At 47.5% G+C, this 12,651-nt stretch overlaps 1 protein-coding gene across 1 annotated transcript in view; it reads left to right on the top strand.

Annotated features, from left to right (window-relative positions):
- The first annotated feature begins 631 nt into the window (after positions 1 to 631).
- Jph2 (junctophilin 2) overlaps positions 632 to 12,651 on the top strand; it is a 62,638-nt gene continuing 50,618 nt past the window's right edge. Inside the window, exon 1 of the mRNA XM_031372666.1 lies at positions 632 to 1,458. Coding sequence (XP_031228526.1) covers positions 1,080 to 1,458 — 379 coding nt within the window. The 5' untranslated portion in view covers positions 632 to 1,079. The remainder of the gene's footprint in view (positions 1,459 to 12,651) is intronic.

Genomic DNA, 12,651 nt, shown 5'->3' with positions numbered 1-12,651 from the left:
GCTGGGACTGGGGTGGGAATGTGAGCTCGGAACTCCGACTTGTTCATGTTTGCACCGTGGCTAGACCCTCTCTGCTCATTCTGAGTTCCACTCTGCTTTCAAAGGCATATGTGCAACCGTCCTCCATTCCTTTCTCAGTAGGTCACTGGATTCTTCAATGAGATTGGCAGAGGGACCAAAGCTCCAGGTCCTGTTGCGGCATGCTCGAAGTGGTAGAGCCCCATGTCTGCCACCTCCAGTACTCTGGGGATATGAAGTGGCCCTAGCTGGATAACACAGTCTGCTGGTCTCAGGCTCTTCTCCCTGCCTGCGGAACCTGGGGACTTGTAGACGGGAGGCTGCTCTGATCCACAAGAAGGCAAGCCACCAAGTGGCTAGGCTGTCCACACTTGGTTCTCAGATTTCCTGTTCAGCCCCCTCGGGCCACTGCCTGGGTTTGCAGGCCCAGCGGATTGGAAGCCCCCCTCCCTCCCTCCAGCTCTAAAGGAGGCTGGGCCAGCCAGGGGGTTATTTTGGGAGCAGCTTCTGAGATCCAATGGCCTTGTTAGGGCAACACTGACCTTTCTATCCTGGGAGGAAGGCAGGGCTGGAGAAGGGGCGGGGCAGCTGGGAGATCTGAGCCGCACGCCCACTGGGGTGGATGAGAAGGGGGCCAGCGGCTGCTTCAGGGTGGGTGGCGGGAATTCAGCCTCGGCTGGGCTGCTAAACCGAGAATTGTCCCTCTTCGAAAAGACAGGACCCCTCAACTCCATTCGTTGCTTTTCTTAAGGAGGGCACATCGGACTCCATGGAAGCTGGACCTGGGACGCTTTGTGGGAACTGGGAGTCTCTTCAGTCTGCTTCCTTTTTAAGTTGCTGCCTTGTTGGGATGACTGAGGGGGCCTCTCAGCCATGGCACTGACCAGCGCCCCCGCGGCTGACTTGGCCTTTGGGCTTTTTCTGCCTCTATTGGCATCTTGCTTTTTTCCACCTCTAGCCTGGTGGTGAGTCTAGGGGCTCAGCCTGAAGGTGCCTGGAGAACATCAGGTACCCTTACGCCCAAGCTGGAGGACGGAGGAGTTATCAGGAGCGAGGATGAGATGAGTGGGGGCCGTTTTGACTTTGATGATGGCGGGGCGTATTGTGGGGGCTGGGAAGGGGGAAAGGCACATGGGCACGGACTGTGCACCGGCCCAAAGGGCCAGGGTGAATACTCGGGCTCCTGGAATTTTGGCTTTGAAGTGGCAGGCGTCTACACCTGGCCCAGTGGGAATACTTTTGAGGGATATTGGAGCCAGGGCAAACGACATGGGCTTGGCATAGAGACCAAGGGGCGCTGGCTCTACAAGGGGGAGTGGACGCATGGCTTTAAGGGGCGCTACGGAATCCGGCAGAGCACAAACAGTGGTGCCAAGTACGAGGGCACTTGGAATAACGGCCTACAGGACGGCTATGGCACGGAGACCTATGCAGATGGAGGTGAGTCTAACTCAGCCCGCAGAGCAACAGCAGAGGAGTTGGCAAAGAAATAGATGGTCTAAGGTGATATATTTCCTGTGTGGCTTTAGGTGAGCTACTCTGCCTCTCTGTATCCGTTTTCTTATCAGAAAAGGTAGGGCAATAAAGCAGTTCTTGAGGACTGGCAGGAAGGACCAGAGCAAGGCTGTCCTCTCATCAGACATTTGTACACTCATCAGACATTTGGTAAGATGCAATCATTTCTCTTTACTCTCGAAGTATGTACACAGCTAGATTTTAGCTTGTGTTTTAGCAGAACTGGGGCTGGCCTCAACTTTGCTATGAAACATATTTCATGGAATAGATCATAAGAGTGTTTATTCATTCATTTCTCCATCCATTCACCCATCCAACCACCCAGCATTCATTCACCCATCCCTCCACCCACCCATCCACTCATCCATCCATCCATCTTCCATTCACTTATCCATCCACTCACCCACCAATCCACCACCCCATCCATCCCTTCTTGCATTTACCCAGCAGCTATATACCTGTCCATCCATCCATCCATTCACCAAATCATCCATCCATCCATCCATCCATTCACCAAAACATCCATCCATCTATCCATCCCTTCATCCATTCACCCAGCAGCTATTTCGTGTCCATCCATCCATCATCCGTCTATCCCTCCATCTGTTCATCCATCCATCCCTCCATTTATTCATACATTCTTTCATTCAGCACATATTTCTAGACAATTGCTCTACATCCCCAGCCTTACTCAATGCATATTTCGGTGGCACCTCCTGTTTGTCCGTTATTGAACAAATGATTAGATACATAAAGGACATAGACTCTGGCTTCAAAGATGGGTAGGCAGACCAGCATCTCACTCAAACACGATTGAGAGTGGTGGTAGAAAAGAGCAGGTACCTCTGAGGGGCACGGGGAAGGCTTTCAGAACACCACTCCTGAGCTAGATTTTTGGTGAGGGAGGTGTGATCACAAGAGTAGGGAATGGAGACTTCCAGCAGGGAGGGGACATAAGGAGGCTCGGAGAATGTCATAAGAAAAAGAGGAGTTTTCTGAGGCAACAGAGCAGTGGGAGATGGCAGTGCAGATGCCTTACGTCCCTGCAGGGTGTGACTTGGACATGTTGCTCACCTGGGCCTCAGTTGCTCATCCACACAATGGTGCACTCAGGGCACCAGTATTGCTCAAAGCATGGGCAGTGAACAAATAGTGCCAGCATCAACCCACAGCAAAGGTGCAAGCCCAGGGCTCATCACACCTTCCCACAGCATAGTGAGCAACAAAGGCTATTTTAATAGGCTTAAGTGTTGCTTTACTGGGACCAGATGGTAGTCCAGCTACTGGAAGGCTGAGGCAGGAGGATCATTTTATAACAGCTTGCCAACATAGTGTAACTGACAAGGAAGGAAGAAAGGAAGGAAAAAAGGAAGAAATGAAGGGAGGGAGGTCGGTCACTGGTCAGTCTCTGCCTGTTTCGTATATAGCACAAAGTGAGAGTGTTTTAGATTTATAATTATGTGAAAAAGTCTAAAGAAAAATATTCTGTAACAGATGAACACCTCTGTCTGGCATCCAGACATTTGGGCATTGTCTTACAGAATCTAAAGCACTTACCTGCCAACTCTCACAGAAAGCAGTTAGCAAATCCTTCACTCTTTTTTGTTGTTGTTGTTGAGACAGAATATAGCTCAGGCTGGCTTTGAACTTGTAATCCTCCTACCTCAGCCTCCAGAGTACTGGGATTATAGACATGCTCCAGCAATGCCCCATGGCTTCTCTGATTGGGGTATTTCCAGGACACTTTCCTGCTGTGCTGAGTGACTCACAGTTGTGGCTCTTTAGAAAATAATTATTCCTGGCACAAGAAGCCGCTTGTGGGATGTTGTAGTTAGGATGTGTCCCTCTGCACTGTGTGGAGTATGGGGAAGGGTGGAGCGAGGATGCAGGGCTAAGCAGCAGCAGCCCCACCCCCACCCCTGACCCCCCCACCAAGCTTGCTCAAGCGGAAGCATACTGATTGCAGCTTGAGATACAGACCAGGTTCATGCCTGGGCTGAGGACCTGCCTTCCACGCTCGCTCTCTCTCCAGCTTCTGAGTGCACCTAGAATAGCTTATAAAACTGGATGGAATGGGAATGAACAGAGGACAAATTCTGATGTCCTTGAGTCACTTACCAAGCCTCCGACTCACTGCACTTTGACTCAGCAGATGTTTGTGTTGAGCATGGTACCAGGCACTGGAGGTTGGGTAGAGAGCAAGCCTCAGTTTTCCCAGATAGAAAATGGGCACAATCCTTGCCTGCTTATAGAGTATCAGTCGTCTATGTAAAAAAAGGTGCATGGCAGGTAATATGCCAAATATCCCTCCCGATCTCTCTTCTCTGTCTCCAAGGGCTTGGAGATCTGGCTGTGAATCACAAGGATACACATTCCTGGGGTGAGGTGAACACAGGACATGATGGGCTGACCTGCCAACACATCTAAAAGGAGGAAACCTAGTCACTCCTGAAGCCAACCGCAGTAATCACCTATCATTGTGCCATATCTAGTGCTAGGGACTGGAGCAGGAAGCAGGCATGGTCCTCCAGAAGCCCCTGTTTAGTGAGGGAGACAGAAGCAATCATATATATATATGTATATGTATATATATACATATATACATATTATATATTATAATACACACATATATGATATATACATATACATACCATATGTGTGTGTGTGTGTGTGTGTGTGTGTATTTCTCAAGGTTATCATTAGCGGAGGAAGAGAGTGCATGAAGTAGTCTCAGATGCAGGGTTGGGTGGTCTAGACAGCTTTTCAAGCAGGGAGTGGAGACACAAAGGCTCTGAGGTGGGACCAGGTTTAGCCTCTCTGAAGAACAGGGAGAATGAGGCAGGAGTGCATGCTGGCTTTGCAGGCAGAGGCTGGGTGACCCGGATCTGTGGGTCCTGGGTTTGAGCCCAGGTGTGTGAGGGGAGCTCCTAAGGCTCAGTTCTCAGAAGACTAACTGCCCTGCTCTGCCCAGCCTTCTCTCTCCCATGAGATGCCCCCACATCCAGGGACTCTGGGGACCTTGCAGGTTCTTTCTTCCAAGCCACACACAAGGTGGAACCATCCAAATTTAGATGTGGCTGCTGCTTTGGAAAATGTCTTTAATCAAGCTGTCATCAGTCCCCTGAGGGTTTGTTAAGGACTTGCCCCTTGCCCTCTTCTGGATGGCACCAAGAGGGATGTGGACCAGTAAGATCCTAAGATTAGGAGCAAGTGGGGGCCAGACAAGTCCGGGGTTGTGACCCTGTCCCACTGGGTTTATTTCTGAGCCTTACTTTCCTCATCTGTGAGACAAAGCACTTCTCTCATGTGATTTAAAAATATTATTACATTTATTGGGGAGGGGACAAGGCATATGTGACCACCACAGCCTATGTGTAGAGGTCAGAGGACAACTTGTGAGAGTTGGTTCTCTTTCCATGGTGTGGAAAGAGACCTGGAGATTAAACTCACATCTTCAGGCTCACAGGCAAGTGTCTCTACACACCGAGCCAGCCATTGAGCATGCTCAACTATGGGATGACAGAGTGCAGTAAATGGTAGTTGCTATGGTTACTACTAAGATGATCAGTTCATTCAATAAGCATATACTGTGTCTGGTAAAGCCAGCAATGTAACGGGAGCCACACTTAGCCCAGCGGCCCGTGCTAGGCACAGCCAGGTAAGGGACTAGAGCGTGAGGCTGGGATTTCACAGAGGACTTCCTGGAGTAGGTGGTGAGCTAAGCCCTGTTGCAGGTACATGGGTGAGCTTCACTTTTGGTTAAAAGGACAGAGTCCACAAATGCCAGGAAGCCTGAAGCTTGAGAATTTGCAACCACATAGAGTTAAAACTTGCATCTTGTCCTGGATAGTGAGAATCTGCCTTGCCTTGTAGTTGGTTGTGATGAAACTAAAGCAAACATCAACTTTGCGGACTGGAGGTACCAACTGGTTTGTTGGTAGGCAAATCAATTTAGAAGAAAGAATGGTAAATATAAAGCAGACATGACTGGATCTTTCATGGAGAACAAGATGAAGCATTATTTCCTGGAAAAAAGTTTAGTTAATGCTGTATACATATACATGTATGTGTAGAAGTGTAACGTATAGACGCATGTATGTATCACTGTGTGTTGTAATCCTAGTGCTCGGGAGGCAGAAGCAGGTGGATCTCTGTGAGTTCGAGGCCAGCCTGGTCTACAAACTGAGTCCAGGACAAACTCTGACTTAAAAAAAAAAAAAAGGTACCGTGGCCAAAAAGGTCAGAAGTCACTGTTCTAAAGCAGTGTATCCAGAACCTTCTTTGAAGGCTCTGCCATTCCCACCCTGCTGCCCTCTCTTCCCAGCCTTGCTTTAATGGGAGGTTCAGCTCTTCAGCTCTGGCATGGGAAGGGGTGGGGGCTGGGAAGGCCCCTGGACTGGAGCCTCCTGGCGCCTCCCCTGCTATAGCCCTCATCCCTTCCCTGGCCATATAAAGTAAAGCTAAAAATAGCTGCTGACTTAAAGCTAGAACGCGGTAGCGGTGCATGGACCCAGCCCTGAAGGAGTAGCTCACTGCTTGTCTACCTGGCCGCTTCCACCAGGAAGCCCATAGACACTAGCCTTTGAAAGAACATTTGTGACCCTGGCTTTCTCTTTTCTCTTCTTCTTCTCCCTCCCCTGCCCTCAGCTTCCCAAGTGCTATGATTTGGGGTAAAAGCCACCCCTGGGCTGTGATCCTGGCTTTTTAAAACTCTTGCCCTGGGGCCATTGCACTGGTAAGGAGGATGTTTCCATGTGCATGCATGCAGACAACCTGTCCTTTCCCTGGGAGGTCTTTTCTCAGATAATGATCTTTTTTTTTTTTTTTTTTTTTTTTTTTTTTTTTTGGTTTTTCGAGACAGGGTTTCTCTGTGTGTAGCCCTGGCTGTCCTGGAACTCACTCTGTAGACCAGGCTGGCCTTGAACTCAGAAATCTGCCTGCCTCTGCCTCCCAAGTTCCAGGATTAAAGGTGTGCACCACCACCGCCTGGCTTTTTTTTTTTTTTTTAAAGATTTATTTATTATATATAAGTACACTGTAGCTGTCTTCTGACACCAGAAGAGGGCATCAGATCTCATTACAGATGATTGTGAGCCACCATGTGGTTGCTGGGATTTGAACTCAGGACCTCTGGAAGGGCTCAGTCAGGGCTCTTAACCACTGAGCCATCTCTCCAGCCCAATCATTCTTACAGTAATCTCACTCATCCATTTTGCAGATGAGGAAACTGAGAAAGATAGTGTGGTCATCAAGTCATCGAAGTGGGTAACTCGGGGTTCCACCCTTGCACTCGCTGAGGGTCCACCAGTCAGTCCTGTCTACTTTCTGTCATTTCTATCACCTATCAAATGCTTTTTAATGCCATAAAACACTTCATCCTTGAAAATAAATTATATCACATTTATTTATTAATTAATTAGTTTACTTTTATTGTGTTACCTATTGTGCATGCACACAACAGCACATGCATGGAGCTCAGAGGCTAACTCATAGGCGTCAGTCTCTCCTCCCACTGGTGTGAGTTCTGGGGATCAAGGTCAGGCCTGGGAACAAGCACCTCTACCCACTTCATCTCACTGGCCCAGAATATCCCAACTCACTTGCTATTTTCAAGCCCCATCTCTACTTCTCACTAGCCAGAGATCCTTGATCTTTCTCAGTTTCCTCATCTGCAAAATGGGGTAATAACATTTCCCATAAAGTAACATGGCCATGTCACGTGCCCAGGACAGCACCCAGCACATGGCAAACACTGCAAGATCACTACTATTAATGTTAGTTGTATGGAAAGCAGTGGACTTAGGGACCATCTTCCAACTGTATTCTTTATTTGCTTGTTTGAGATAGGGCCTCAGGTAGCCCAGGCTAGCCTTTCCTAACTAGTTATATAGCCAAGGATAACCTTGAACTCCTAATTCTCCTGCTTCCTGCCTCCTCCTCCTTACTCTGGCATGACAGATGTGCACCGCCGTACCTGGCTCTGCTGCCAGGAAAGATCAAGGCTCTTAGCACCATATGACTTAGACTCTTCTTAGCCTGTACCTTTCAGACTGCTACTCCACAGCCAGATGTGTATGTGACATACACTGCAATTCTCTACCTGTGCACATCAATGAAAATAGATCACGCAAACCTACACTCCACCTTGTTTCTCTTTCTCTTATTGTATCTTGTTGGGGAATTCAGTGATGCTCTGGATTATGTAGAATTCTTGGGATGGTTTGCCATGTGCTTTTATTTATTATTATCATTACTGTACTCTGAAAAGACAAGGCCATTTTGTCTATGCCAGCTGAGTACAGAACCCAACCTGCTACACTCAGGACCTAGATTGTTCTTACTTACTTGTTTGTTTGTTTGTTTGTTATCTACTTATTTTTCCTTGCTCAAAGTTAGTGACTTAAACTCATTTAGTCCAATGGATTCCAAACAGACAAATTCAATGAGTGTGTCAGAGCAGAGGACAGAGCAGCACAGGATGCCACATTTTCTGAGCCTGGAGTGCTGTTTTCCTAGAGTTAAGCTTTAAAAAAAAAAAACTTGCTTATTTATGCACTTGTGTCCCAAAGGAATATTTCTCTGTGGTTATTCATCTGTATTCCTACCAAGGCTTACATCTTTCTGTTACTGTAGCTTTATAATGCGTCCTTTTTCTTTGAAGACAAGGTCTCACCGTGTAGCCCCAGCTGTCCCAGAACTTGATGTGTAGCCCAGGCTATTAGCTTCCCAAGTGCTGGGATCATAGGTGTGTGCTGCCACACAGCCTAGAGTGAGCCTCAGAATCGCAGTAGATCTGCCAGCTTTGCCCTTCCTATTCAAACTTCTGCCGTTGTGGGGTCCCTGCTTTTCCACACTCGTTATAAAATCACCCTGTCGGGTTCTTAAAACAGAAGGCAGCTGAGTTTTCATTGCAAGTTATTAGATCTACAGATCATTGAGAAAATAAACATTCTAGCAGCACTGTTTTCCCATCCATGGACATGGTATATATCCCAGTTATTGATGTCTTATTCAATTTCACTCAGCAATACTTGTTTTGAACTTTTCAATTCCTACATTTAAAAAAATGTTATGCCTATGCATTTGTTTTATAAAGCTGTCATTGCATTTTTTTAATTTGCTGGAGTGGGGAGCATACACGTGCCACCATGTACAAGCAGAGGGACAACTTGGAGTCAGTTTTCCCCTCCCACTTAGTGGGTCTCAAGGATTGAACATAGATTGTCAGATTTCATGGCAAATGCCTAAAGCTGTGGAGCTGTATTGCTGGCCATTTATTTATTTATTTATTTATCTAACCAACTATAAATGGAACCTTGTTGTTGTTCTTGGTTTTTGTTTTTCGAGACAGGGTTTCTCTGTATTACCCTGGCTGTCCTGCAACTCTCTCTATAAACCAGGCTGGGCTTGAACTCATAGAGATCTGCCTGCCTCTGCCTCCCTAGTGCTGAGATTAAAGGCATGCGCCACCACCCAGCAGGTATCTTAAATTTTATTTTTTCCACCCATTTGAAACCAGTTTATGGAAACAATTATTTCTTTCTTCTTTATTTTTTCAAGAGCTATTTTATGTCAGTATGTGGGTATATGCAAATGAGCACAACACCCAGAGGCCAGAGGCATTGGATCTTTTAGAGCTGGGGTTACAGATGGTTGTGAGCTGCCTGGTGTGGGACTGGGAATGGAACTCTGGTCCTCTGGAAGAGCAGCCAGTGTTCTTACTCGCCGAGCTAGCTCTCCAGCCCTGATCTAATTATTTCATGTTGACCTTAAATCTTCTTAGCTTGTTCAAGAAATGTCTCAATTCTAGTGGAATTTTTGCTTTCAAACTTACAAGTAGTACCATTAATTTTAAAATGTCTTTTTTTTTCCAAATGCTCAGAAAAATTTTATTAGCTGACTTTAGTCAACTCTGTTCTCCACTTCCTTCTTTCTCTATAATTATGATTCAAGAGAGCGCTTTTCAAAACTACTTATTGAGGAGGAACATAATACAGTCCCATCAAGCTCAGTATGCTTCACTTTTGTCTGGCCCTGATAAGTCCCTGCTCTCCATTTCCCCTCTCAGGGGTCTCTGCTCTCAGCTTCTTCTACATTATAAGGAGACTGAGGACAACCATATTATCAACAACAGCAACGTCTACTGACTGCATACTAAGAGTTAAACATCATGAGAATATTTTATATACACATTCTGTTTAATTTTCTGTGCATTCCAAGTTAGGCACTGGCTTCACTTTCCTGAACTGGTTGAAAGTTGAAGAAGAAAGGCCTCTGGTCTCTACCTCTGTACACTTACCCTTTCCTAGCTCCTACCCCTAGATGGTCAGAGTTCATTACTGCTCAAGGTGATCCCTTGATGACAAAGGTCAAAAGTGTGACACTCCCCATCTGTCAAGTAAACCGCCCACCCATCTTCTAAGGAGTCATAGGGGGCGATCTTTCTAGCTTCCCTATGCTTTCGTTCCTGAAGCCCAGACTGGGAAATTTCTGATCCCGCTGCGGTATGCAGCGAGGAGAAAGGGGTACCGATGCATTGCAGGTAAATGTCTTGATTGAAAACAAAGTATAGAAATTCTAAGAGAATCTGATGGGTGTAGTGAAAATTTTGGTTTCCTTAAAAACATAGGAATATTATAAGACTATGTTTCCATTTTAATCCCAGGTGTGGGAGGGGGGCTGCTTCCGATTGTCCACAGCAGCTGTCTATGATTTGCCTGGTATTCTAGCAGGGGCGTGATTTTGCCAGCTGTGATTGTGTGATGTTTGTAATTCTGGGGACTTTTCAGAGGGTATAGGTAAATGCTAGGGCCCTGGGAGCCTGTGGGGGTTGTTGGTTGGTTGCTGTTGGTCGTCATTGGATGTTATTGAACACTGTTGATCACTGTTGGTCGTGGTTTGTTAAGTAGTTGTGCGCAAAGAAGAAATAACGAGAAGAAATTAGATATCCTGATGATGAAAATTAAACTTGCCCCAAAGAACTAGATGCTGCAATCAGCATGAGGTAGTCTAATGATACAGTCACCCCTTTTCCTGTCTGTCTTGTTTTCTCTCCTATCTAGCGTTAGGAGGTTGGAAGGGTGGGAAAGGGGTGGAGAAGGGTGGAAGAAAGGAGAACTCACAAAATAGCCAAAGTCCAGCTACAGATGGGAGATGCATTGTGCTTAGGCTCTTGGGGTAGGGGTTTAGTGCACATAGGTGGATGTTCAAACCCCAGCTGTGCTGCTCACTTACTGTGTGGACATCACGTAACCTCTCTGATCTTCCATTTCTCTATTCCCACCACAAGGGTTAACATTTCTCTTAACATAAGGTTGAAACAAAGGGATGAGATAATGTAGATCCCTTAGTGTGATGCCCAGCACATATGAAAACATGAGAATGCGTCTTCTTCTTCCTGTGGTGACTTCCATACCCCTCAGAGTGAATTAACTCAGCTAGCTTGAGTCGTAGCTGCTCTTATCTATGGGGCAATGTTTTTGAACTCAGAAACCAGCCTTTGACTTTGGAAGGGTTGATAAACTAAGACAGTGACTGGCTCAGTTCTGCCCTGTGACCTACCTGCCAGGGTAAATGGAACCTGTACCAGGCGTGACTCCGTTTCAAATGTGGAATCAGCATAATTTAACCTCATCTCAAGAATCTCATGTCACAGCTCACAGCCAGGGATCAACGTGACCAAGTTGCTGTGGGCTGAGCTACTGTCCGAGCAGCTTCTTGGTGTTATCTGGGTACTCCAGGGACCGAGAACCCCCTCAAAGACACGAGAAAGCGGACACAATCTTTCCTCTCTGTGGCTTGCTTCCGTGACTCATGCATCCGATTGGCCCAGTCACAGCAGATATGCCCTATCCAAGGCAGGCCTTGGGGATTCACTTAGCTTGCTGGTTTCCAGGGGTTGCTAATTCTGTGCCCCCAGCAGCTGTTCCCCAGACCAGCTCTGCTAGGCCAGCCACACCCTTGCGAGGAATGTCCAGTCTCAAGTTCTGAGGGCTTCTGCTGGGGGTGTGGGATGAGGGGGGCAGAGTGCTTCCTACCCTAGGCCAGAGAGCCGTCCTTTTCCCTCCTGGGTCATAGAGTGGCCTCCCTCCCTCCCTCCCTCCTGGGTGACTTCTATTTCCTATCTAAGGGGCATTGGCTGAGGGCTGAGGAACCAGGTGTGGGTGGAGAACAAGTCTCTAAGCCACTCCAGGGCACTCGAGCCTCCTGGGCTCTCCCTGTCAGCAGTGATGAGCACCGGGTGCTTGAGGAAGCTCAGCCCATGATAGCCGAGCCCCCTCTGGCTATCGGATAATAAGTGGACACGGTCAGGTCTGAAGTGTATATGGCCTATAGGACATGTGCTGTACAGGAGTCACTGTGGCCCAACTGTTTACTTTCAAGGTGGAATCCTTACAGGCCCTTTCTCACCAAGCACCCAGGTATAACTTCCCCCAGCAGGCAGGGCAAATGAACAGTGTGTGCCCTAGATGGGGCATGTGAAGAAGGACGTGGTGTTCATATAATGTCCCTGCCAGGAAAGCAATGGGAGGGGGCATTTCATGAAGGGTTGAGTAGGCCGTTGTAAGAATGTGGCTTTTAGTCTGAGAAAAACAGGGACGACGAAAGGGATGGGTTGGTGAAGTTGTTTAGTGGCTGGCGGTTCCACTGTTAGGACTATAAGGGTAAAGGAATAAAATTAAAGATTTTTTTAGTCCGTTTTACATATTTCTTTTCTGTCAGTGTGTGCACCACAGTGCATGTGTGGAGGCCAGAGCTGTCGGAGCCACTGCTCCCTGACCGACCATGTGGGTCCCAGAGACGACTGAGTCCAGACCATCAGTCTTGGCAGGAAGCAGCTTTACCCACAGGGCTGGCTTGCTGGGGTCCCAAAGCTGAAGAGTGACAGGATTTGCTTTGCTTTCATGGGATGCCTTTAGTTCCAGGGTGGAGATGAGGCCATCCGGGGCCAAGGTAGTGTTGAGGCCCATTCATGAGTTTAAGGCAGTATTCATGATGTAGGCGAGAAGGGCAGAGGCCTGGACCACCATCACCAAGGTGGTAAGAGGCGGTACTGAGAAGGGAGGCCTGGTAGGTTTTTGATGATATTGTGGCTGGGAGGAGTGAGAGAGAGAGAGA

Source organism: Mastomys coucha, unplaced genomic scaffold (genome assembly GCF_008632895.1).
Source record: "Mastomys coucha isolate ucsf_1 unplaced genomic scaffold, UCSF_Mcou_1 pScaffold15, whole genome shotgun sequence".
NCBI classification, from domain to species: Eukaryota; Metazoa; Chordata; class Mammalia; order Rodentia; family Muridae; genus Mastomys; species Mastomys coucha.
Note: the sequence above shows the minus strand (reverse complement) of the source record. Positions and strands in the feature narration are given on the sequence as shown.